We start from the raw sequence: 27,526 nt of genomic DNA on the forward strand, positions 1-27,526 counted from the left end.
CGCAAAGCTACACAGAGAAACCCTGTCTCGAAAAAAAAGAAAGAAATTTACCCTCCTGGCTTTATTTAATACATTATGTAGTCTAAACCTCCAAATCTCTACAGCTTGGCTAGTGACTGCCCTGAGTAAGCCTCTGTCTTAGGGAATAGTGTTCCCCCCCCACACACACACCCCATCTGTATCTTATAGAATAGTGCCTACAGAGTATGTCCAGTAAAGCAGAATTACAGTACCCAAATAACTATCAGAACAAGAAGTAAAACATTACCAACATTCTTGAGCCCTCCCCACCCATCATAGCCCCTTTGCCTGCTTCTTTATGTACATTTGGGCATAGTTTTTCAGTTGTTAAATTATCTGGCCATCGTTTCAGTGTCATGTTTGATACAGTAGGAGGCTTGTGTGCTGTATTAGGTAGATAAACATGAGTTGGGGGGTGGTTGCTTCCCTTAACCCACCAAATCCACCAGTTTCATGCTGATCTGAGGTGGTTAGCTGTTCTGTATCAGCTTTGCCAATTTTACATAACTGCTCTTGTGTAAGTCTTTTGTAAACATTGAGCTGAATGCCAGGGAGTTGAAAACCATTTTTTACACAGAAACTTCAACAAAATGAAGGTTGCAGTATAAGGATTTAGATGCTTTGTTGGTGTATTTTACAAATGCTACATGGAAGTGATTTACATTTTTTATTTCATATAAAGAATGTGACAAGTAGCTAGTCATAGTTTAATCCTAGAACTTGGGGAGGAGAGGCAGGCAAAGTTTGAGGCCAGCCTGGTCTACATAGTGTGTTCCAGGACAGCTGGAGCTACATAGTGAGACCCTGTCTCAAAAAAAAGGTAACATTGAAAATGCTTCAGGATTTTGGTTGAACATTTATTTTTTTGTTGTAGGTATCTTTGGGACAGTTTACTGATGATATTGATAATGGGGCTCTGAAATTAAGGGTCTAGAGGGAGGAAAGTAGTCACATGAGGTGTAAAAAGGTAGAAAGACAGTCCACTTTTAAGAGATGAGTTCAGGATATTGTGAAGCAGGCTTTGGATTGTGTGGAGTGGGTTAGATCCCCTTCGTGAAGAAAGATGTCAACTGTTGCTTTGGGGTTAGAGACTGACTGCTTTCTGATTGGAAAAGAAAGGACTCTTTTGTTCTGTCTTAATGGCAGTACTGTCTTTGAACACCAAAGAAGATGTGTTCTTGTAGAGGGGAAATAATTAGAATTATTTAAAAAAATAATTGCTCACTGGGCGGTAGTGGCACAAGCCTTTAATCCCAGCATTCAGAAGGCAGATGGAGGCAGATCTGAGTTCGAGACCAACCTGGTCTACAAAGCAGGTTCCAGAACAGCCAGAACTGTTACACAGAGAAATCCTGTATTGAAAAACAAAAAAAATTGCTTTGCCTTTAAAAAAAAAAAAAGCCCCCAAATTATCTAGCTTTAATTCAGTGGTGCTTTGAAAATTTAGGCATTTATTTTCATTACTTGATACCTGCATAGACTGGATTTAGTCCCTTTTTGTTTGTTTTTGAGACAAGGTCTTTCACAGCCCTAGCTGTCCTGGAATGCACTGTGTAGACTAGGCTGGCCTAAAACTCACAAACCCACCTGCCCCTGCTTCTTGAATGCCACTGGGATGAAAGATATGTGCCAACTAACCAGGCTAATTCCTTTGATATAGTATAAATTTCATATGAGAAAGAAAATGATAGCTGGACTTATTTACAGAGGAGAAAATTTGTGGCTTTTTTTTTTAAGTTGAAGTCATTTTAAGTTTTAGGAAATGGCAATAATGAACCTAGAATAATTTTTTCCCTGGGCCTATTAAGTGCTTTATCATCTTTGCCAGTTTTTTAGGGTTCTGTTAACCTGGCTTCAGTTTGTGCATGCTGCTGGAGTTGGAACCCAGGGCATCCACATATGCCAGGTTATAGTCTTGGGAATGTGCATGTGTTCTGACCACTGATGTACTCCCTCCCATCCTTTGACTTGGCTTCCCTGGGGTTTCTAGCTTTTGTGTTACTCTGAAGATAGCTCTAACAGTAGGCTCTTCTTAGATTTAATAACTGTTGTGTTTTTTTGTCATTCTATTTCACTGTTACTGTTACAGGGAATTGTGGTTGGTCTTACTAAATGATAAAGACTGATAGAAGCTGGACATAGTAGTTCACTCCTGTAATCCCAGCACTGGGGAGACAGAGGCAGGTGGATCGCTGAGTTTGAGATTATATAGGGAGACCCTATCTCAAAAACACAAAAATGCTAGGCATGGTGCTGCATGCCTTTACTCAGAGATGAATCCCTGAGCTTGAGGCCGCCATAGTCTACAGAGTTCCAGGACAGCTAGGACTACACAGAGAAACCTTGTCTCAAAAAACAGAAAGTTGGGGAAAACATTTTAATACTTTTGCATTGTTCCTTTTTATATGATTGTAGAGTTGGTGCTGTTTTGTGGTCTTGGTTTCTATTAGCCTTAAGATAATGATCATGTGTTTGAATTGACAGCTGATGGTTGAGATGAGTTTATGATCGTGGGAATATGCAGGATATGCGAGGTTTCCCTGCCAACTCAACTGATCTTGACCTCATTAGTTAGCACCATATTCAGACTTCTTGCATTTAACTGGCTTTTAATTGGTTTGGTGTTGAGAGATGAGATGTGCTAACTGTGACTTGTGTCTGCATATAGGTCCACTCTAAACAGTTTAAAAGAATTATTCTTGTTGCCTCAGTTCTGCCTCTTTCCCCTTCCTTGTCTGTGCTAATAATTTTGTTTTCTTGTTTCTTCTAGATTACAGTACCTACAGCCAAGCTGCAGCCCAGCAGGGGTAAGTCAGCTTTCTGCAACAATACTTTGTCCACAGTTAATGTTTTAGAGTATGAGGCCTTTTGTAATTGTAAAGGATAATTCACAATTGGAATATTCTGTATTCAATTCTCATGTTTAATTCTTTTTGCAGCTACAGTGCTTACACCGCCCAGCCAACTCAAGGATATGCACAGACCACCCAGGTAATCCCAAAGACAAGGATGTGTGGTTATATTTTCAGTAAAAGTGTTTCAGTTTAGCCAGGCTGTGGTGGCGCATGCTTTTAATCCTAGCATTTGGGAGGCAGAGGCAGGTGGATCTCATGAGTTCGAGGCCAGCCTGGTCTACAGAGTGAGTTTAGGGACAGCCAGGGCTACACAGAGAAACCCTGTCTCAAAAAAAGACAACAAAAAAAGATGTTTCAGTTCGCCACTAAAACAATAGCTAGCAGATCTTTTTAAAAATTATATACAAGTAACTAGTAGTAGTATTGACTAATCTTTAAAAACTTGATAATTTTAATTTTTACAATGAGGGTTTGTTGTAAATGAAACCATTTTAAAATTGGAAATGGGGTGTTTTTTTTTTTTAATTTTCTAGCTCAAAGTATCTCACTGTAGTCTTGGTCTTTCTACATATTTTATTATGCATAAATTAATTTAGTCATCATTGCAATTCTTCCAAGGATGATCATATTAGGACCTTTGCCGATGAGAAAATAATACTGTATAGCTATTACGTTACTTGCTAGTGGTTGCACATTGACTAGTGGAGTAATTTAAAAATTACTGTTCCTCAGCTTTTGCCAGTTTGTAAGTCTGTGTAAAAACATAGGCCACGGGCAAGAGAAGTAGCTTCTTAGGGAAAAAGTGCTTGCCACCCAGCCCAATAACCTGAGTTTGGCCCTACAAGTCCCACATACGAGGGAGAAAACCAACTCCTAAGTTGTTCTCTGACCACCACTTGTATACCATGATGGTACGTACATATGCGCCCTTCCACTAGTCAAATAAAGTAATTAAATACTTAAAAAACTGGAGCTGGGGTTCAGTGGTAGATTGTGTACCAGCACTGCAGAAATATGGGGTGGTGGTCAACCAGGAGTTGAGTCTGTTTCATTGGTAGAATGTTTGATATACTGGCTCCAGCCACTATTTCAAAAAGCCAAGGCTAACAGATTCTAGAACGTATATATTGTGTATATTAGTCAAGAATTACCTCAGCTGGGCATGATAGCACAAACCTTTAATCCTAACACGGGGAAGCAGGAGCAGGTGGCTCTCTGAATTTGAGGCCAGCTTGGCTTATATAGCAAGTTCCAGGCCAGAACTACACAGTAAGACTGTCTCAAAAAAAAAAAACCTCCAATTCTGGATTGATTATGCCAAGACGTTGATATTGACTGCCACAGGAATATTTGGAAACCATGTTTCACATTTAATTGGTCTTGCAAATAAGTCTATACAAACATGTTGATATCTGAAAAAACAACTCATTTCTTATCCAATTTTAAGTATTATTGATGTCCAAGTTAAAAACAGTAATCTTGATATACTAATAATCATAAGAACATGAAACTGTTCTGGTTCACTTTCTTGAAATAGGAGTTAATAGTGTTTATTTTTGTATCGTGTTGAAAATCTGGTTCTTAAATCTGACAAGATGCTGTCTGAATCTTCATTGTCTTTCTCGATGTTCATTTTGTGCTGTCAGTTAGATGACTGTGCCCATATTGCTCTTGAGAGCATTTTGCTAAGCTAGGTTAACTGAGACTTTGTTTAATTATTTTTTAAGAACTTTTTTGTTTCTAGGTTTACCAAAACGTGAATGAGCTTGTATAAGCATTTATTCATCTATCTATCTATCTATCTATCTATCTATCTATCTATCTATCTATCTATCTATTTTTGTTTTTTTTTCAAGGCAGGGTTTCTTTGTAACAACCCTGGCTGTCCTAGAACTTGGTTTGTAGACCTAACTGGCCTCAAACTTGCCTGCCTCTGAACAGTCATAATTTTTAAGATGATTCGTCTTTTTTTGTTTTGTTTTGTTTTGTTTTGTTTTTGGAGACAGGGCTTCTCTGTGTAGCTTTGCGCCTTTCCTGGAACTCACTTGGTAGCCCAGGCTGGCCTTGAACTCACAGAGATCTGCCTGGCTCTGCCTCCCGAGTGCTGGGATTAAAGGCGTGCGCCACCACCGCCCGGCTGATTCATCTTATTTTTATAATTTCTTTTTTAAACTGGAAAGCAGTATTTTCTACTTGATTCTCCAGTTTATGAACTAATAAATCAGTTTGTTATTTTGCTAAAGTACAAGATTCTCTTATGAAGCTACTGCATGCATTTCTTTGGAGCAGGCATATGGGCAACAAAGCTATGGAACCTATGGACAGCCTACTGATGTCAGCTATACCCAGGCTCAGACCACTGCCACCTACGGGCAGACTGCATATGCGACTTCTTATGGACAGCCTCCCACTGGTAAGGCCGACCTTCAAGAGAAGAGACTTGGTGATAGTATTGAGGGGATTTGCTGAAAGGCCTGTTCTTTTAGGTGTATATTCTGGTTCGTCTGTTGACATCTGGGGATCTTTTATTCTAGGAAGTATTTTTTTCCCTTGTCCTTAAATTCTCCTTGAGGGCTATCCAATAGAGTGTGGGCGGAATAAGGTCCAAAAGAAACTAAACTTTTATACATTGTGTATGATATACAACAAAATGGGACTAATGTAAAAGATTGTGCTCATGCTAAGAATGAGCTTAAACTGAGCTGCTTAAAAATTTGAATGGTTTGCTGGGCGTGGTGGTGCATGCCTTTAATCCCAGCACTTGGGAGGCAGAGGCAGGAGGATCTCTGTGAGTTCAAGGCCAGCCTGGTCTACAGAGGAAATTCCAGGACAGCCAGGACTAATACACAGAGAAACCCTGTCTCAAAAAAAAAAAAAAATTGGTTTTCACATCTGTTTGCTTCATCTGATAGTGTACCCTCTACTTTTTGTTTTGTGCTTTCCACAGTAGAAGGGACCAGTACAGGTTTGATCATCCTGCTCATTCTTGCATGGGAAATGCTTTCCATCTTGTCTAACCCTGTAATGTTAACCCTTAGGTGTTTTCATTTGTTTAAACCCCAGACTTTCTAACATCACACACAAGGTGCTAATGAAAAAAGCTGCTTCAGGTGCCATTTGCAGATCCATGTCCTTGTATAATTGGGGGAAGGTTTTACCATTGAATTTGACTTTTGTCAACCCTTTGTTATTTACTTTCCCAAAGGTATTACACCAACTGATTTTTCCTTGCTCCCTGAAAGCTAGATTGCATGATTAGATTTATTTAAGGGGACAGACTGCCACCCTGCATGTACATGTTTGTCTGTTGCATAGCACAGGCACATTTTATTTTCTGTTTAAGTGTTATAAATTATTTTAATCCATTTTCTGTTTTAAGTGTTACAAATTTTTTTTTAAGACATAGTGTGTTTTAAACATAAAATAGCATTCCAGGATACTAAAAGGAAAGCTGGTCTAAGAATACAAATATGGAATATGTGAAAAATGTGACCATTTTTTGCTATAGGATGCTGTGTGATCTAAGTTGGAGATGTAAAGACTACCTTCCAACTATCTGAACTCCAAATTATATTATAGAAAAAAATACTTGGCATTTATTTCATTGACATGGATTTCGTGGGAAGAATTTGCTAACCTATCTTAATTACTGTCTTTGGATGGAAGTGTTTGTCTAACTGTGCAGGTGTGGGGAGAACTGAAACTAAAACTATAGATTTGAAAACATCTAATTTCGATTTAGCCTTTTCTATCCTTAATCCATTTAACAAAGTCATGACAAAGTGGTTTTTAAGCAGAATAGAAAGTCTAGTCCTGATTGTGAGCCCAGAAAGTATAGAACACTGTAAGCAGAAAACGATGACTTTGGTGAGCCAGACTATGTTGCATGGTAATGAGGAGTTTGTGTATACTAAGTGATTCTAACTTACCTCTCATACCTCACATACCTGCTCACTGCTTTTAGGCTATAAAGAACCAAAATTAACCCTTACGGCTTAAGTAAGAGCCAATGAGTAGGAAGCTGGATCCAGGCACATTATTCTGAATCCCATGATGCCTTTACACATAAAAGTCAGTGGATAATTATCACAGAGAATGTATAGAAATACACTAGTCTCTTCTAGGATCCTAAATGAAGCTCCAGAAGAAAGGTACAGATAACAGCTGCATCTCACTTAACATGATTCAAACAATTCTTAAGCTGTGATTTTTACTGTTGACTGTAAACAAATTTTCTTTGTACAATGTTTCTTACCACCTTTTTCCTTGAAGAAATCACATAGATGTGCTGTTAGTCTCTTGTTTTGTTGATTTTTTTTTTTTTTTTTAAAGATTTATTTATTTATTTATTATGTATACAGCATGTAGACTACAGGTCAGAAGAGGGCACCAAATCTCATTACAGATGGCTGTGAGCCACCATGTGGTTGCTGGGAACTGAACTCAGGACCTCTGGAAGAGCAGTCAGTGCTCTTAACCTCTGAGCCATCTCTCCAGCCCCTGTTTTGTTGATTTTTGTTCATTTTGCTTGGGTGCTTATGTGGGTACTATGGATTAATTAAAAGATTACTTATTAACCCAGTACCTTACTATTATATTGCTACTATGCAGCCTCTTACTGCAGTTCTGAGACATAAGTTACTGTTTTTGTTGAACTTCTATGAATCTTATAAGTCTTGCCATGTAGGGAGAAGTTTTATAAAAGAATAATTGGATAGATGGACTTCTGTTGTTTAGATGAATGCTGTATATGGTTAACTTTAAAACTTTGCAAAGAACTTTTAAATACATAGAGCCGTAGTTGGATTTTCTTTGAACCGCCAGCTCCCCAATGACACAAAAACTTCTTATTAATTATAAAAGCTTGGCCTTAGCGTAGGCTTGTTCCCAACTAGCTCTTAAAACTTAAATTAGCTGGGCGGTGGTGGCGCACGCCTTGAATCCCAGCACTGGGAGGCAGAGCCAGGCGGATCTCTGTGAGTTCGAGGCCAGCCTGGGCTACCAAGTGAGTTCCAGGAAAGGCGCAAAGCTACACAGAGAAACCCTGTCTCGAAAAACCAAAAAAAAAAAAAAAACCCACAACTTAAATTAACTCGTTTATATTAGTCTACATTCTGCCACATAACTCGTTAGCTCTGCTCGGTACCGTTCTTCCCAGAGTTCCTATTTCTTCCCACAAGTCCTACCTATTCTCTCTTGCCTAGCTATTGGCCATTTGGCTCTTTATTAAAATTAAACCAATCAGAGGGTGCCTAAACAGGCAAGGTAAAACGGTGACACATATTCACAGTGTACAAAAAGATTAATTACCCCACAGCGTAGGGCTCAGTGGTAGAATATTTCCCTAGCATGTATGTGAAACTCTGGTTCTATTACTATAAAACAAAACAAAATCCCATTTCAGATGAACAACATGCCAACTCAAAAGTGTTTAGGGCTCTTTTGTGAAGTATATTTTTACTGGTTTTTACCAGTTTAGACAGGAAACTAATGTCTTTGTATATAATTTTAGAGTTTCTTTTGAATGTTTGAGAAGAAAGGATTATGTGCTACAAAAAGTGATACTTTAGATTCAAAAAGAAGTTGAGCCAGGTTTGGTACCACAGGCCTTTAATCCCAGTACTTGGGAGGCAGAGGCTGGCTCCTGTCTGAGTTCAAGGCCAGCCTGGGCTACATAGTGAGACCCTGCTTCAAAGAAACAAAAGTGGGCTCTAGAGATGGCTCAGCAGTAAAGAGCACTGACTGCTCTTCTACAGGACCTGGGTTCAATTCCCAGCACCAACATAGAGGCTCACAACCACCCGTAATGAGATCTGGTGCCCTCTTCTGGCCTGCAGGGACACATGCAGGCAGAACACTGTAAACATCAGAAATCTGGCAGTTAAGTTATAAAACAAGGCATTACAGTAAGCAAGCCTGGGCAGTTTAATGAGACTGTCTCAGTTTTTGGTGTTTTGTTTGCTTTTGTTTTTGGGTTTTTTTGATTTTGAATACTCACTTGGCTAATCCTAAATGTAAACTAAGTAGTCTTAGCTCAAGATTTGTTTTAAATGCTAAAGCTCCTTTTTGGTTTTTGTGTTTCTTTTCTTTTCTTTTTTTAAGCAAGGTTCTCCTGCTATATAGCCCAGGCTGGTTTGGTATTTGTGATCCTGGAATGTTGGGATTACAGGCATGCACTCACAGTCAGAAATCATTTTTAACTTTAGTAAGAATTTAGATGTGAATCCTGGCATCTGGGCTAAGCTTTTTTAGAGTGCATCATTTACTTGAGCCTGTTGATTATGAGGAAGGAAGACAAAGATTCAGTACCAGGAAAGGTTGTGTGCTTTGAGCTCATGTAACGGCAGATTTTAGTGCTTAACCAGTACCTGATGACTATTTCGTGGCTATTTTTAAGTGCTATGTCATTTGCCCTTTACCTCCCGTTCTGGGACATTTTATTTCCTGTTTTGAGGGGGGGTTGTCTGTTTATTTCTAATTAATTGAGAAACTTGCTCAGGAAATCCGCTAGCAAGATGGGTCTATAATCAGGAAAAAAAAAATAGCACTCTCTCCTGTCCAGTCAATTTATGTGGGGGCAGAAAGAAGCCTGTTTTCCATGGCAACAGTTTTTTTTTATAGAATATTCTGTCTTGAGGTAGGAAATGTAGCTTAGTTGGTACACATTCATGGAGCCCTGTGTTCCCCAGCACCATTTAACCAGGTATGATGTGCCTGTGATCCCAAGGCTGGAGACTTGAGGTGAGGGGATCAGAAGAAAGATATCTTTTGCTACCTAAGTAGCAGAAGACCAGCCTAGGCTGTGTGAGACTTCGTGTCAGAACAACAAAATGCACACTTCACCTCTCTTATAGATAAGTTTGAAAACAGATAATATAATATAATATCGGACTGGAGAGATGGCTCAGCAGTTAAGAGCACTGGCTGCGCTTTGAGAGGACCAGGGTTCAATTCTCAGCACCCACCTGGCAGCTCACAACTGCATGTAGCTCCAGTTCCAGGGGATCTGACACCCCCACACATGCTTGCATGCATGAATGAGTTACTACAGACAGTGCTTAAGACTTTAAAACTTTGGAGTCAGTGAGATGGCTCAGCAGATAAGGGCACTTGGCGCCAAACCTAATGACCAGAATCCATGTAGTGGAAGGAGAGAACCAACTCCCAAAACTAGTCCTGTGCTTCCACACATGTGCCATGGTGAGCTCTCATGTGTACACACTTTATTTTTTAAAAATGTAAATAATTTAAACACTCTTTGTTGCTACTCTTCTGCAAGGACATTTATAGGGATTCAATTTTGTGATGCTTTAAAGTGGGCAGTTTCCAAGTTGTTTTGGTAATAAATGCCAAGGCAGTGCTCTGACGAAGAGGACCTGGAGTCTAATCCAATTCTCCTTTGTTGTAGGTTATACCACTCCAACTGCCCCCCAGGCATACAGCCAGCCTGTCCAAGGATATGGCACTGGTGCTTATGACACCACCACCGCTACAGTCACCACAACCCAGGCCTCCTATGCAGCTCAGTCTGCATATGGCACCCAGCCTGCCTACCCAGCCTATGGCCAGCAGCCAGCAGCCACCGCACCTACAAGGTAAGGCCCCAGTTGCCTAGTCCTCTGATGCGTCAGCTTTGGATGTGAAGGAAAGAGTAACTGTGTACACTTAGACTATCCATGACTTAGTTCCCTTTGATGGCCCTTTATATACTAGGTTTTGACTGTTCACACTGCTGTTTACAGCAACCAGGGTGCAGGAGCACAGCATACAGGTATTCTGGTGAAGAAATGGTGCCATCTGAGGACCAAAAACAAGGAATGTCATTTGCCTGGTTTCAGAACCTACTTTGGGGGAAGGAGGAGACTGTTCTGCTTTTCTAAACACAAGAAAATTGAGTGTGTGTTTTCCCACATTGTTTAACTACCAGTAGAATTCTACTTTTGGTACTTACTTGGGTTTATTGACCCTGTAAATTGGTAACTGCTTTCCTTTAGGAAAAAATGCAGTAGTACACGGTGGGTGGGTTACACGTCAGTGAAGAAGTAGTAGTATATGACCCAATTATTGGTAAAGGATATTTCCACAACCTGAAAGAATTACTACCTCAGTGAAGCAGTTGACATGATTTCCTCTATATGATGTAGTGGTTTACAAGTCATAGACAAATAAATTCATAACTGGGTACCCAGCTATGTGGTATATAGTAAAAGTCCAATAAAGTTCATACTCCATGGCTGGTTGGTAGATAAGTGGTATATATTATTACTTAACAGAAGATTTCAGGTCTTTGCTTTAGACAATGCACTTAGGTGGCTTCTGCATACAGACTTGAAGGAACACTGAATTCTGATTTCAATGAAGACTTTTTAGGGAATAAACAAGAGATCAACTTGTAACCTAGACTTTTTATCTGCTGTAGAGGTAAGAAATTAGCTCTGGCAAACACTCGTGAAAATTACTTCTAAAATGCACAGTGAGTAATCAGAGCCACTTGTAGTTAATATCCCATAGACAGCCTGTATAGTAGTTATATTTAACTGGCTGGTTCCTAGAAGGCCCCGTTGCAGTTGACTTAGGTGTTGCAAAATTTTATGGCATGTGCAAAGTCACATGAAGCTCTCATGCAGTGATATATCCAAGCCACAGCAGGAGGGTATTTTGTGTATCAATTAGGTTTTGATAAGTCATTGTTTTGTGCCCCACCCCCAAGCTTAGTTTTCTGAGCTGACCACCCTTAAAAATAGCTAGCTGTCTCTTGATCAACAGTGGTTATCCTTTCTCACTGGAAAGAGGTAGTTTATAACTTTATAACCCATTTCATCTCAGTGAAGAAACCAGTACTTCTGCATCTTCTCTGGGCCACCTGCTGATTGGTGCTTTGTTTGAGATAGCCCTAACTCAACTATGCTACTGTAGCCTTGGTGTAAACTGTTGGGGCCATGAGGAATTGGGGAGTTCCTGAGTTAGTCGGTCTGAGCATGGGTTGGGAGGTACATCCACACCCCTGTCCTGTGGAGACTGGTGTGGCAAGGTTAAGTTAATTTACAGCAGGCTAAGTTAGGAAATGTCTTTTCTAGTCTGTTTCTAGTAAATGAGTAGCATAAACCCACAGATAGTGAAAATGTATATGATGCTGTGACCTTACAAATTAAACTTCAGTTTACATTGTTGTTCAAATTTCCTGTCTTCAGAAGTTCACTTTAAAAAAGAAAAGTGTCTTCTCCCCCCCCCCCCCCATCACTTACTCATGTTGGCGATAAAACAACAATGAAAGCCCTTAGTCGCTGCTAATACAGAACAAATGAAGTACACTGTTAACTTCCCTTAGTGTTCTCTTCCAGCAAATGCTGATGGACCGATCCTGGGTTTATTTTCTTTATTTTCAAGCTTGATCTTAACGTTTCATATTGCTCACAGAACTGTGGGGTTCTTAACTAGGGGCTTGGGGTTGTTGAAACTAAGTCTTACTATTTTATTTCTCCTTTTAGACCACAGGATGGTAACAAGCCTGCTGAGACTAGTCAACCTCAATCTAGCACAGGGGGTTATAACCAGCCCAGCCTAGGATATGGACAGAGTAACTACAGTTATCCCCAGGTACCTGGGAGCTACCCCATGCAGCCAGTCACCGCACCTCCATCCTATCCTCCTACCAGGTCAGTCTCTCCTTTGTGGCCAGTGAGTAATATAAGAGAGAGATTTCTTTTCAGGTTGTTGACCAGCTAGCATTGGCTTCCTTGGGTAAGATTTGTTTGTTAATAACCCTTGACCGCATATACAGTTAATAGTCAGACATTATCTTCACAGAACCATTAGAAACTGTCTTCTCAAATAGTCACCATGGGTAAAGTCGGTACAAGACTTCCCTTCCTACCACCCATTGCAGTGCTGGGGAGGGAATCCGGGGTTGTTCATTGCTAGGCAGGTACTCTTAACTCTGGACTACTCCAGCTCAAGCTCTGTTGTCCTTCATATACTGTCTCAGAATAACCATCGTAGCTACAATGTCCCAGTTTGGTTTCTTTAAAATTAAGGAAAACTGCAAGTTCTCTGGCCTATGTTTCATTTGAAGTAAACATCAGGTGAATTGACAGAGTTGTGTCTTTAAAGGTTAGTTTAATTTGCTAAACTAGTTCCTGATTATCTGTTTCATAGGTTAACGCATTGCATACAACTAGGAACAGAAGACAGTAGGGTTTATAGCTCTTGGAGAGCAGGCCCATCCCTGTTGTGTTGAACAGTTGCTCTGGCAAGTTGTATTGGTGCACAAGACTGTTGGGTTTTAACAGCTGTAGAGAGGTGTGACAAATACTTAGTTTAGTTGCACATATTTATGGTTCATTGAGAATCTTTTTGGTTTTTCTTTTTTTCGAGACAGGGTTTCTCTGTGTAGTTTTGCACCTTTTCCTGGAACTCACTTTGTAGATCAGGCTGGCCTCGAACTCACAGAGATCCGCCTGCCTCTGCCTCCCGAGTGCTGGGATTAAAGGCGTGCGCCACCACCGCCCAGCTAAGTTTTATTTTTAGTAGTGTATGTAGATAGATTACCTCCTGGGTAGTTTCATAGAGAGACCTAGTACCTTTTATACAACAACCTAAGGTTTCTTACTAGTCTTGTCTTTATTCTTAGGTTTCTAAGGATGTATGAAAGGTTAAAACTATAGCAAAGCAATTTTGAATCTGAAGGAAAAACTGGCATTTTGGGTGTGGCATACAGAGACAACACATGTTCACACTGTATTACCAAGCAGCCATGCCTCAGAAAATTAAAGTCATCACTCACCTTATTAGACGACTGAAGTAGGACACTTGGCTAGTGTGTGAGGCTCTAGTTTGGAGCCTTGGTGCTGCAAAAAGAAAGGGAGGCACTGGAACTGAACACCTCACTTGACTCTGTCCTTATGCTCAATGTCCTTTTTCACCGCATTAGTCATCTCTTAAGTGCACATGTACATATTCTGCCCATCTGAACTCCTGGATTTGCCTTAAATATGGTTGAAAACAAACATTGTTTAAAATGCGAGCTCTAAACTGCAGCTCAGTGTACACATGGGTTGTTTTAATTTTCTCTCTTCCACTTAAAGCTTTGTTATTATAAATACAAAAATGTTGCCTTGGCCAGATACAGTGAGACATCCCTGTAATCCAGCACTCAGTTGTGTGCAGGTGGAAGAACAGCCTGGGCTACATATAGTAAGGCCCATCTCAATGAAAGACAAAAGAAAGGAACTGTTAGGATATCCATGAATGTCTTGTATTCAGAGTCGTGGGAGAAATAAGGTGCTTCCCTCCGCCCCTTACTGAGAACTTGTGTTTTTTTCTTTCAGCTACTCCTCCTCACAGCCTACTAGTTATGATCAGAGCAGTTACTCTCAGCAGAACACCTATGGACAGCCGAGCAGCTATGGACAACAGAGTAGCTATGGTCAACAAAGCAGCTATGGGCAGCAGCCTCCCACTAGTTACCCCCCTCAGACTGGATCCTACAGCCAGGCTCCAAGTCAATATAGCCAACAGAGCAGCAGCTACGGGCAGCAGAGTGAGTTGCTAAGAGAAAACCAAGTATGAGTGTTTGTGCTTGGAGTTTCTGAAAATGGGGAGTGCTTGTTACCACTGTTTGCTTCTAGAGTCACACTCCTGGAGTGTGAGGCATAACATCCTGGATAATAGTCTGAATGCCCCAGTAGGGATTCAGTCAAGAGGGCGGGCACTCTGCATTGAGTAGGGCTGGCATTCTTTAGGACCTGCCCTAAATCATTAAAAGTGGGAGGGTAGCTGTAAATGGCTACTATGGTTTTTGATAGCCAAATCAAAACTGTGTGCTTTTGATTTTGTGTGAATCCATAAATAAAGCAGAGAGGCTGAGTCCTTTCAGAATACTGTAGTTTGGAGGGATTGTTAAGACTTTGGGAGATGATTAGGGGTGGAACTGATTTTACTTTCTGCTGAGAGTTGAGCCTAGATCTTAACATAAGTTCTACCATGGAGCCCCAGTGCTTACACTTACATTTTGAGAAGTAACTAAAACTCCAGAAGTATCTTCATTTACTGTTTAAGTTCTGCCTCAATTATTGCTCTTTTTTGGTTTTTGTTTTGTTTTGTGGGACAGGGTTTCTCTGTGTAACCCTGTCTATTCTTTTTATTATTTCATCTGTGTGCTTTTTTTGACTAGAATGATTAAGGCTCCTTGTTGTAACTCAGCCCTTAGCCCTAGAAAACCTGGCTCTGCTTTTGCTTCTGGAAGGTAGTGTAGAGAAACTGCTTTTGGAGACATCCTGGACACACGAACCATGGATGTATTCTTTTCAGGGCACCTTTTCCTTTTGGAAGTAGTTTATTACAGCTTTGCTGTACAAGGCTGTTAGCCTTGATGAACTAATAGTTCTTTAAGGGAACTTTCTGGTAGTATAGTACATACGCAGTTGCTTCCAGTTGAGAGGTTCATGATTCCAAGAGAAAGGATGTCAGGCAGTGGTGTAAATGTGGTCGTGGCTTACAGATGTGACTCTTTCCTCAGGTTCATTCCGACAGGACCACCCCAGTAGCATGGGTGTTTATGGGCAGGAGTCTGGAGGATTTTCCGGACCAGGAGAGAACCGGAGCATGAGTGGCCCTGATAACCGGGGCAGGGGAAGAGGGGGATTTGATCGTGGAGGCATGAGCAGAGGTGGGCGGGGAGGAGGACGCGGTGGAATGGGGTAAGAGCAAACCTTTTCTCCTTTTACCTAATTTTGCTTCATCCATAGGATTTTCAATGGGAAGAAGGGACTGAAAGACATAAGAAATTTATTCCACATTTCCATGGACAATCTGTTGAGGTCAAGCTATCTACTAAAACATGGAAATGTTATTTAAGTGGCAGTTTGCTTTTTTTCCCTGCCAGTAACCTTTGTTGGGTTGGGGTGAGCAAAGAATGGCTTTGAAACTAGAGCTTTCAGTCCCCTTCATGGTGTTCAGAGGTGAGAGCCTCTTTGGGTAATAGATTTGGGATGGAACACACACAACCTTCTAACAACCCTAGGTTTTAACTAATGAACTCTGAACGGTTGTCTTAAAATACCTGGTGTATGTACTGCAGAAAAAGGATGCAGCTGTTTCCAGTGTTTGTACCCAGAATTGTTGAACATGATGAAGACTGGCCCTGTAACCCTTAAACCATGGCCTGAGTTGGAGCACAGAACAATCTAATAACTTTTTTACAGAGTAATGTGTATGAGTATAACATCACTCCCTATTGGAGATTTTAAAAGTCTAAATTGGTTTGACCATTGTGATTGATGGCACGATCTGGTTTAGAAAACTGTTTAGATCAGTAACGTGACCCTACTGCCTCTGCCTCCCCTTCCCTCCCTCCCTCCCTCTCTCTATCCCTTATCCCTTTCTGGTGTCTATACTTTGATGAAGGTGAGATATGATGTTGGTGGTTAACATAATCCAGATTTAGTTATGTGTGTGTTCTGTCCCTATATGAACTAGTAAAAAAGTTATGCAGAATGTTGTAGTGAGTATAAATTTGATTGGGGCAACTGTTCAAAGAAAAGCTAGCAATTCTTTTTTATAGAAACAAACTTAAACGATTAGGTTGACCTATTCACATACTAGCAAATTTCTATGGTACTGAAAGATAGCTAATGTTTTGTTTATTCTGCATAACTTTAATAAACTCTTCTGTGAAATCTTTATTGGAAAAAAGTCATAACATGCAAATTTTTATGAATAATTTGAAAAGTAAAAATTGGTTTTCTGATTTGGAGAATATTATTCCATTATAAAGGTTTCACGTCTTTATGGATGTTTTAAAATAGACATCGACACTTGAAATTACTATCATCACGTCTCAAATCACTTAGAATTCTTAGTATTTTTCAATTGCAAAAGCAGTTTGAAGTTTATTCATCTTAATACTCCAGAAGTAATGACTCTACGACTTTGTTAGACTGCTATTAGAGGGGCCCATCTTTGTGGATGAGAAGTCTCTCCTGGAGCCATAGAAGAGACCATGGCCTACCCCATAGGTTTTTAACAGACTGTGAAACAGTCTGTTGGATCCTGTGGGGACAGGACACGGGGCAGTTCCCTTTCCCCTTTTTTATTGTGGTGTGGTGATGGTTTTCAGTGTCTGCTCCAGGTAAGGCGCTCAATGTTGTTAACATGCCCTTTTTCATTGCCTCAGTATTTTGATATTTTCATTGGCTGTTAAACGTGGAAACTTTTTAACATGCTTTGTCGCATTTATATGCTACAGGTTACAAAGTGAGAGCCTTGTATACACTTCAATACTTAAAAAGTACCCGTACTCAGTACTCAGCCGGCAGCATAATGAAAAGTGGGACTAGACACGGTGTCCATATGGAGAGGAAAAATATACATAGAATATTTAAAACAAAATGTATTCATTGTATAAATGGAATCCTTCTGTAACTTTGGTAACTGCATACTTGTTGTTTGGTAATGAACCAGAGGAGGTATAATACTCTAGAATTGTGTAACATTAAAGTGTAAACTTTGTGTTAAAAGAGAGAGAACATTTTATGGTGTGTACTTTTAAAAAAGAAGCAAAGCTGCATGCAACAGCTTGAAATTGTATTTTAGGTATTAAAGGTGCAATACTGGTTAAGAAAATGTCAGGTCTTCCCCCCCTGGGGAGCTACCTTTATTTAATCCTAGAAAATACTGCCCCCCCCAAAAAAAGCTACAACTCATATTCCCTCTCCCCTCTGTATTATAGTGTGTGTATTGCCATAGTCTTCTTAACTGGTATGTCTATAAAGTTGCACCCCCAGTCCGCTGAGCCTTGGTATTTGTTGTAAATTCTCCTTTCACAGTAACTGTTAAATCCATTAGGGCCCTGGACTGTATGGCTTTATGCTGAAGATTGGCTGGATGCGTCCTCTGATGTGTGTTGTAGACATTTAATGTGGTTGTCTCCTGCTCTATTAATATACTGTTACTTGTTAGGAAGCCTAGTGCCTCATTTGGAGCTCTCTTGGGAGAGGTTGAGGGTGCACCTTTATGAACTTGGAAAGGTTTATCACAGCAATTGTCTCTGCCTTCACATTTCTACACCACGCTCCCTGGTGTTTCAGCTGATGGGGTGGGTGTTTGGGTCTAGGGGTTTTTTTTCCTTCCTTAATTTGCCAAGTATTGCACTATTAATACCAGCCCCTGACATGAAAGAAACCAGCCACACTGGTGTATCCAATCAGACAAGCAAGGTTGTATATTAAGGAAATTTGAGCAAGCTGCCCTGAAGAAAGGCATAGTGACAAGATGAGAGAGATGCATTGTTTGGAGATGTGTTTAGCCAGTGCCCTTCTTCCCCACGAGCCCCCGCAAGGCTCAGAGCGGTACTGGCTTTTAAAGGGAAAGGCCTTCATTTCTTCGTTTATCCCCCCAGCAGCGCTGGAGAGCGAGGTGGCTTCAATAAGCCTGGTGGTAAGTTTTTGAGTATTACCATGGATAGTGTTTTAAAAAAAAAAATACAGTCAGTTTTTAGAAAACTATAATTTTTACTAGTTTCATAAGTGGTTTAAAAATGATCTATACAAAAGAGACTAATGGGTACTGCCGGCATTGTCTTAGGGGTAATAAGGTTAACCTATGGTTACAAAACAAAGGGTAACTTGAAATATTGAGCACCTGCTTCTATAATATGGGGGAGAGTACAGTTTTAATTTGGTTTATGTGGAGGAAAGGTTTTGAATTTAATTTAACACTAATTTGGCGCATAAAGCATTAAGAGTGTATTTGGTTAATGGTTTAGAAACAAACGAGCAAAGGAAAAAGAAAACCCTAGCAAACTTCACAAACGCTAAAGGGGCACTGCTCCATTTTAACAGTGCGGGTCATTTTGAATTAATGAGTCCCCCATCAAATGGTGGTGTAGTAGATAGCTGTGTGTGTTTGTAAGATGTGTAGCTTGCAAGGCTTGCACTGATAATATCTTGTATGATCTTTCCTGGTTGGCAGGACCCATGGATGAAGGACCAGATCTTGATCTAGGTAACTTTAAATTTTTGAACTTTACCTTGTGCGGTTTTGAGTAAATGCCATAAAAGCAAGAGTTCAGCAGCCTAGCAGACTTGTCTTGGCAAAGACAGCTTGGGACTTCCTTTACAGTTGTCTTAAAGTAACCAAAAATTTCCAACTTAATGTCCTTATAATTGGTAGTTCTCTTGCCTTTGTTTGATAATAATGTCCAATTGGTTAAGAAGCCCCTATTATTAGATCCTGATGGGACATGCCTGGGAGGTTGAAAGAAGAGGATTAGGAGTTTGAGGGCAGCCTATCTCCAAAAGAAAGAAGCCACTATTAATACAGAGCAGTAATTCTGTTTATCTTATTTTCTCTGGAAGGCCTTCCTATAGATCCTGATGAAGACTCTGACAACAGTGCAATTTATGTGCAAGGTTTAAATGACAATGTGACTCTGGATGATCTGGCAGACTTCTTTAAGCAGTGTGGGGTTGTCAAGGTGAGTGGATAGTGATCAGGTGATCCAGCAGAAATTGAGCCCACAAGACACATTTGAAGTACTAAAACCATGCTAAGGATTGTTTATGAAGCTCTCTGACTCTTGTCGTTGTCTTGTGGTTGTCGTCTTAAAACACTGTGTGGTGCAAAGACTCTGTCTTTGGGCTAGGAGCTATAGCCCAGTGATGGAGCACTGGCCTAGCTGGCATAATACACAAGGGCCTTAGGGCTACCAAGATAAGTAGCTTCCCCTCCTGTTAGCTGGATTTCTGTGGATTTTGAGACAAGATTTCATGTATTCCAAGATGGCCTAATCCTTCTGCCTCCACCTTCCCAAATGCCAGGTTTACACTGCCACACCAATCTTAGCTAGTTTTTGTAGATGACAAAACTAGCTATTACTAAGTCTGCTGGGTTTTTTGTCTTTTTCTGTTGAGAAAAAAGAAAAGGTAGGTTTTTCTTAGTATTCCCTGAATAGTTCATAATTTGGAGACATATTTTCAAATTATCAGTTAATGGTTCAGATGCATACACAAACACAAGAAATAAATTGTGTAATGTGTAGAGGCATTTAAACATTTATAGATTTATTTCCCAACATAAGATTGAACGTTTGCCAGGATGTCTGAGTTCGAGGCCAGCCTGCTATACATAGACAAACTCAGTCTTGAATTTTTAAAGAGAGAGAGAGAGATCTTCATGAGTTTTGTTTTTTGCTTTTGTTTAAGGTAGAGTCTCATTGTGAAGCTCCAGCTGGCCGGAACTCCCAGAGATCCACATGCTTCTGCCTTCCTAGTGCTTAGATTAAAGGTGTGCACCACCACACCCAATTTAGTATTCTCTAATTACTTGACATAATACAATTGAAATCATCCTTAGACTGAATTTTATTTTCATCTTAAATGATATATTTTTAGTAATATTTTTTTTCACATCTTACTAAGTGGCCAAATTCTGAGTGAATAGGGCAAATATGGTCAGAGACAGACACACACGCACATGCGCGCACGCACGCACAAAAAACAGGGTCTCCCAGTGAAACATCTCTGGCTATCTTGGAATTCACTCTGTAGACTAGGCTGGCCTTGAACTCACAGAGATCCTTCTGCCTCTGCCTCCTGAATGCTAGAATTAAAGGCATGGGCCGCCATCACCTGGCCATGGTGACATATCTTTAATCCCAGCTCTCTGGAGGCAGAATCAGGCAGAGTTCTATGAGTTCAAAACCAGCCTGATCTACATAGACCCTGTCTCAAAACAGCAACAGCAAAAAGATTGACTTATTATCTTATGTGTATGAGTGTTTTGTCTGTGTGTGCACGTGCGTGTGCACGTGTCTGGTACTCTCAGAAGTAAGAGGAAGGTGTTATATCCCTGGGACTGGAGTTACAGACAGTTGTGAGCTGCCGTGTGCTGGGAATTGAATCCACCACTCTAAAAGAGCAGCCAGTGCTCTAGATTGCATGCTAATCCTTGTTTGTTGGAAGTACCTTCTTCCAGCCTATATCTTGTTCATGTATTTGTATTCCTTTGGGGGCTAGAAGTTTTAAGACAGGGTCTCTAGAGATGGCCATGTAGACCGGGCTGATTATCTTGCCTGTGTCTCCCCATAGCTAGGATTAAAGGCACATTGCTACCACACCTAGCTGGACTAGAAGTCCTTGGTTCGAATGTTGTTAGCTATCAGATCTGTTTTTGTTGGCTTCTTTTCCTTGTTCCTGTTTACAGGCCTGTTGTGATGTCTTATTGAAAGGTTTGTCCATGTGCAGCTGTTTGGTTACTTGGTACAAGCTGATTGGTAAACTTGGTCAATTTGTCCTACAACTTTGTTCTGAGTCTCCGTAGCCAGGAAGTCAGGTTCTTCTGCTTTTTCTTTCTTTACGGTTACTTTAAGATCCATATGCTGGGGCTGGAGGGATGGCTCAGAGGTTAAGAGCACTGACTGCTCTTCCAGAGGTCCTGAGTTCAATTCCCAGCAACCACATGGTGGCTCACAACCATCTGTAATGAGATCTGGAGCCTTCTTCTAGTGTGCAGGCATACATGCAAGCAGAATACTATATACATAATAAATAAATAAATAATTTTAAAAAGATCCATATGTTTGTGTAATTGTGGGAGGATACATACACAACCATAGAATGTCTCAGGAGGTCAGAGGTCAACTTGTGAGTGTCAGGTCTCTCCTTCCCCTATATGGGATCTGGGGATTCGTCCATGTGGCAGGTGTCTGGTCAGACCTCTTTGCACAGTTGTCCACTCTGCAGTACAAGTTTGAACTCCATCTGTAACTAAGCTATATGCATGTATCTCTGAATGTATGTCACTGCATTGCATGCATGTAGCTGCCTCCAAAGAGGCCAGAAGGGGTTGTCAGATCTGTCATGGAACTGGAGCTACAGGCAGTTGCAAAGTCTGGCCTCGGTGCTATAAACTGAACATGGGTCCTTTGCAAGAATACCAAATGATCTATAAGATTCTTCTCTACCTGTCTGTGCATGTGTACACATTCACCATATGCTGTAAGGATTTTCCATTGTCCTACCCACTCTGGGCAAAAGTGAAAACCCAAATTTCTGTGCCTACATTTTATGTTTGAGGTGTTGACTATTAGCCAAGTGTGGTGGCATACACTTCTAATCCCAGCAGTCTGGAGGCAGAAGGAGGTGGATCTCTGAGACCAACCTGGTCTTTGAAGCAAGTTCCAGAACAGGCATTAGCACCTATATCCAGGTTGCACCAGTATAATAGGGCTGCAAAGATGGCTAAGTAAAGAAGAACACTTAATGTTCTTTCAGATGAACCACAACCGTGACTCTATTTGGGGATCTGATACCCTCTGCTGGCCTCTGAAGGCACGCGCGCACACACACACACAGACACAGACACACACACACACACACACACACACACACACACACACACATTTTAAGTCTTAAGACTAAGCATCAAAGATGGCTCAGTAAGATGAAAATGCTTGCCACTAAGCCTAACCGCATTATTATTATTTTATGTATGTGACCATTTGACTTGATTTTTTATTTTTTCTTCCCTCCCCATTTATTTATTTTGGTTTTTTTTAGACAGAATTTCACTGTGTGGCTCTGGCTGTCCAGGAACTCACTTTATAGACCAGGCTGGCCTTGAACTCAGATCCTCCTGCCTCTGCCTCCCTGTATGCCTAAGCCTATATAGATTGGGTGTTATTCATGTGCCTGTTGTACAGTGTGATTTCTGAATTCAGACCGATCACATGTAGTACTTAGCTGAAGAACAAGTCATCTTTCCAACCCTAGAGGAAGTCAAAAGTTCATGTAGTATATTCACAGTCTCATGGTTGTCATTAAGGAAGAGTTTTTTCTTTCTGTTTTTAGAGAGCTAGGGATCAAACTCTTCAGTGAGCTGCATCCTTGGCCCTGGCAGTGATTTTCTTTATAATAGTTACATGTCCTGTGAAGCCAAATCCTGGATTGGCTTAGGTGTCTCTTTGGGTACGTAATGTGTGATTACTACACAGGAACCAAGATCAGGATGGTTGGGCCAGGAGTAGGACGCATGCTGCTTGCTCTTGGTTCTGTACTGAACACACCTGAGATGTAGAGCTTACCTAAATACCTATTTGTTGTAAGTGCTGAAGAATTAAATCACTCATGATTCTGATACCCTGAGGTGTAGAGTTAATATGTAGTATTAATATTTAATAGAAGTTGAATAAGTCTTACTTTTCTTTGGGTCTCACTGTGTTGGTCTTGGCTGGCCTAGAAATAGATCTGCCTCTGCCTCCTGAGCACTGGGATTAAAAGTGTGGAGCACCACACTCTGCGGAACTGCCTTTTGACAGTGGGGGGCACTTACGAACTACTGGGAACTTGTTTAAGCTCAAATGTTATAGTCACATCCTAATTACTGTTTTATCAATAGATGAACAAGAGAACTGGGCAACCCATGATCCACATCTACCTGGATAAGGAGACAGGAAAGCCTAAAGGTGACGCCACAGTGTCCTATGAAGACCCACCAACTGCCAAGGCTGCCGTGGAGTGGTTTGATGGTAGGATGTGCTCTCTGTCACTGAATTCTGCTTAGAACAGTTGCGTGAGAGACAATCATTCTGAGAGAGTATGTGCTATACTGGATACCATTAAAACACCATTCACGAGTCTAGAAACAGAAGGCATGTACTTAACCTTTTCTGGACCACAGTATGGGAGGAAAAAGGAATTTGAGAGCTGAAACAATATGATCCACTCTAGAAAAAAGTTGTTCGCCCTGTTCCTCTTCTACTGTTAAAGGACACAGCCATTGGCCCTGGGTCAGGATATCCCTATATTGTGTGTTTTACTGCAAAGCTCCCTTGCTCAAGCTGCAAATTATTCACCTAATATGTACAGACCCTGGGTTCAGTTTCTAGCACCGTGAGAGAGCCATACAGAAGGGAAAGCACCTTCGAGTGTTTCAAGGCCCATGGCTACCCCAAGTGCTGACAGACTAGGGCGGTGCATACCAGGCAAGTGCTCTAGCACTGGGTTTTATCCCTGGGCCTCAGGTCTTTAAAGTTTTCATTACGTGGGCAAGCACGTTTCAGACCTGGCAGTTCCTCTGCCGTATGCTAGAATTACAGGAGTGTGCCGCATACCTTGCTTAAATAAATATCTTTAACAGCCTTTGTTCTGACCTCATGAAGTCTAGGCTGGCCTCGAACTCCATATGTAGCTATTGATGACTTTGGGCTTCCTGATCCTCCAGTCCTCCCTCTACTTCCAAATGTTGAGATTATAGGCATTGGCTTCCTGGCTACCATGCCCAGTCTTCAGTAGGGCTGGGGATTGAACCCAAGCCTTTGTATATGTTAGGCAAGCCCCACCAACCGTAATACATCTCCAGTCGTGCCAGGAAAGGCCCTAGAGATTAGAAGAGGGCAGGTTCATGCTTTGCGGGGTGGACAAGTTCGGTAAGGTGGAATCTGTTGGAAAGTAGCTGCTTGGAGAGGGAAGAGTTGGAATGTGAGGGTCACTGGTGTTCTGTTATCTTTTCCAGGAAAGGATTTTCAAGGAAGCAAACTTAAAGTTTCTCTTGCCCGAAAGAAGCCTCCAATGAACAGCATGAGGGGTGGCATGCCACCTCGTGAGGGCAGAGGAATGCCACCACCACTTCGTGGAGGTATTCTTTGTTTTAGCTACTTTTGTGTTACTTTCAACAGTGTTGGTTTGGTTTTTTCCAGTAATTGCTGCCCTTGGGAAACTTAGTAGAACAGTAAAATAGGAAAGGGTATGTAAAATTGTTACTAGACCATGAGCCAACATTGCATTGTTTGTACAATGTGGGCTAAGTGGTTAGAGGGCATGGCAGCTCCAGGGAAACTCTGCCTGGGTGTCAGTTTCATGATATGAAATGCCATAGTTGGAGGTTACATGAAATTACACAGAATAGCATTCATGGGCAGCACTCTGGGCCTGTGGAAGAGTTTCCTGTAGCAAAGTTGTCATGAAGAGGTTTATGTCATGATTGACTCTTTTATTGTTGCAGGTCCTGGTGGCCCAGGAGGTCCTGGAGGACCCATGGGTCGAATGGGAGGCCGTGGAGGAGACAGAGGAGGCTTCCCCCCAAGGGGGCCCCGGGGCTCCCGAGGGAACCCCTCTGGAGGAGGAAATGTCCAGCACCGAGCTGGAGACTGGCAGTGTCCCAATCCGTATGTACCTCTCCCTGCAGATTAGTAGCCTGCTAGTGGTGTCGCCCATTGCCACTCTGGGGTAGGACTGTTTGGGGAGGGGTCGGATTGAGCACTCTGGTGCTTCTGGGGTGCATTGCTGCCTGAGACTTCATTCAGACCCTAGTGTTTTGTACCTGGAATTCCATGATTGTATATAGTATGTCGTGTGAATCCCTCCACCTCCCTCAGTTCTGTTGGTGATTTTTCTTTGTGCAGGGGCTGTGGAAACCAGAACTTCGCCTGGAGAACAGAATGCAACCAGTGTAAGGCCCCTAAGCCCGAGGGCTTCCTCCCGCCACCCTTCCCACCTCCGGGTAGGTACAGGTTTCCTGGAGCACCTCAGCTTCCTGGTGATTGAGTAGTGTCTGCTCTAGGAGAAGGATTAGCAGATTCACCAGTGTGTCCTCAGAGCCTCGGCCTCTACTCCTCTGACTCACCTGCCACTCTTCCTTCCTGCCTTAGGTGGTGATCGGGGCCGAGGCGGTCCTGGTGGCATGCGAGGAGGAAGAGGGGGACTTATGGACCGTGGCGGTCCTGGAGGAATGTTCAGAGGTGGCCGAGGTGGAGACAGAGGTGGCTTCCGAGGTGGCCGTGGCATGGACCGTGGTGGCTTTGGTGGAGGAAGACGAGGTGGTCCTGGGGGGCCTCCTGGACCATTGATGGAACAGATGGGAGGAAGAAGAGGCGGACGTGGAGGACCTGGGAAAATGGATAAGTATGTGGTGGGGAGAGCACTGCCCCTTCCCAGCCTCTGCTGCAGTGAGTCCTGGAGCACCTGGGGGCTCGGTCAGGGCTCTGTGTCCTTCCTCATTCTGTCTAATGGGTACCTTTGCCTTGCAGAGGCGAGCACCGTCAGGAACGTAGAGACCGGCCCTACTAGAGAGACCCGCAGAGCTGCATTGACGACCAGATTTATTTTTTAAACCAGAAAATGTTTTAAATTTATAATTCCATATTTATAATGTTGGCCACAACATTATGATTATTCCTTGTCTGTACTTTAGTATTTTCACCATTTGTGAAGAAACATTAAAACAAGTTAAATGGTAGTGTGCTGAGTTTTTTGTTTGTTTTTTTTTTTCCTTTTAAAGATGGTTATTTTAAGACTTAACAATGGGAACCCCTTGTGAGCATGCTCAGTATCATTGTGGAGAACCAAGAGGGCCTCTAATTGTAACAATGTTCATGGTTGTGATTTTTTTTTTTTTAAATAAAATTCCAAATGTTTATAAACTGTCACCCTTCTCAGCCTCTGTTTTGCGGTCTCATGTTCAGTTCTTTCCAGCCTTTACTGGGTGGGAGCAAGGATTAGGGGTGCTCTTAGAAGAGGTGAGCCACTGGAGACCTGTTCTCGTCCCCTGGCTCCTCCAGAGTGAGCTGAAAGTGTTAGGCTTTACTGGTGTCATTTGCTCCCCAAATTCTGGAAGACTGAGCCAGCCATGGGGCCTTCAGTCATTCCAACCACCATGTCCTCTGCAGTGCAGACCGGTCATTAGTTCCTCGCTGCCCTCTTCCACCCAGCCGACCTCCTGTCATGGTGTCTTGGTTTTTTGAGACAGGGTTTTTCTGTGTAGTCCTGGCTGTCCTGGAACTCACTCTGTAGACCTCAAGCTTGAGATCCACCAGCCTCTGTCTCCCTAGTGCTGGGATTAAAGGCGGGTGCCACCACTGCCAGGCCTCCACCCTGTACCTTCTTCCAAGAGCGGCCTCTGTTTCAGTCTAACTGGTGGAAGTAGGGCTTGCTTCTGTCAACAGCAAACAACCCTTAATACCCACACCAGCCTCCAGCTTCGTCTGTCCATTCCTAGACAGGACAAACTGGCCACCCACAAATAAAGGAGGCCAGAGCAGCTTAACGTCACAGGTCACCCAAACTTAAAAATTTGGTTTCCCACCATGCTTGGGGCGAATCACCTGCTCTCCCCCCCATCCCCCAGACAGGGTTTCTCTGTGTAGCTTTGTGCCTTTCCTGGATCTCGCTCTGTAGACCAGGCTGGCCTCGAACTCACAAAGATCTACCTGCCTCTGCCTCTTGAGTGCTGGGATTAAAGGCATGTGCCACCACCGCCCGGCCACCTGCTCTTTCTTGATCACTGCAATCAAGCTCCACAGACCAATGCCTTCTACACAGCTGTGAGGCCTAAAGTCATGCCACCAGGCTTCTTCCAGACACCAAGTCAAGTGTCCTAACATGTTAAGCCCAAATACCTGATAGGACAGGTCAGAGAATTTAGCATTCAATCAAGTGTGGTGCTACACACTGGACTGCCAGCACTCAGAAGGCTGCAACAGGATCATGAATTGAGGTCACAGTGAGACTCCCAAATACTGAGGACCGGAGATAGGATAGGGCTTGGTGGTGAAACACTTGCCTATGGGTAGAGACAGGCCTGAGCACTCAGGCAGTGTAAATCCTGAATCCATATACCAGAGGATGCCTCAGGTAGGAGGAAAGACAGAACAGCAA

The 27,526-nt window shown here is 42.0% G+C and overlaps 1 protein-coding gene across 5 annotated transcripts in view; it reads left to right on the forward strand.

Annotated features, from left to right (window-relative positions):
* Window positions 1-26,108, forward strand: part of Ewsr1 (EWS RNA binding protein 1) — a 28,236-nt gene extending 2,128 nt beyond the window's left edge. The window contains exons 2-17 of one of the 5 annotated variants that reach the window (XM_059275525.1): window positions 2,792-2,828; window positions 2,961-3,012; window positions 5,166-5,289; window positions 10,285-10,471; window positions 12,365-12,532; window positions 14,204-14,415; window positions 15,394-15,574; window positions 18,274-18,311; window positions 18,846-18,878; window positions 19,232-19,350; window positions 23,271-23,400; window positions 24,387-24,509; window positions 24,876-25,038; window positions 25,276-25,373; window positions 25,522-25,774; window positions 25,900-26,108. In XM_059275525.1, the coding sequence (XP_059131508.1) occupies window positions 2,792-2,828; window positions 2,961-3,012; window positions 5,166-5,289; window positions 10,285-10,471; window positions 12,365-12,532; window positions 14,204-14,415; window positions 15,394-15,574; window positions 18,274-18,311; window positions 18,846-18,878; window positions 19,232-19,350; window positions 23,271-23,400; window positions 24,387-24,509; window positions 24,876-25,038; window positions 25,276-25,373; window positions 25,522-25,774; window positions 25,900-25,939 (1,958 nt within the window). In that variant the 3' untranslated portion in view covers window positions 25,940-26,108. Of the gene's footprint in view, window positions 1-2,791; window positions 2,829-2,960; window positions 3,013-5,165; window positions 5,290-10,284; window positions 10,472-12,364; window positions 12,533-14,203; window positions 14,416-15,393; window positions 15,575-17,121; window positions 17,499-18,273; window positions 18,312-18,845; window positions 18,879-19,231; window positions 19,351-23,270; window positions 23,401-24,386; window positions 24,510-24,875; window positions 25,039-25,275; window positions 25,374-25,521; window positions 25,775-25,899 lie in introns of those variants that run through there. The other 4 variants (XM_059275526.1, XM_059275527.1, XM_059275529.1 and 1 more) reach the window with 4 other exon arrangements.
* The last annotated feature ends 1,418 nt before the right edge of the window (window positions 26,109-27,526 follow it).

The sequence above is a fragment of the Peromyscus eremicus genome, chromosome 10, assembly GCF_949786415.1.
Source record: "Peromyscus eremicus chromosome 10, PerEre_H2_v1, whole genome shotgun sequence".
Lineage (NCBI taxonomy): Eukaryota > Metazoa > Chordata > Mammalia > Rodentia > Cricetidae > Peromyscus > Peromyscus eremicus.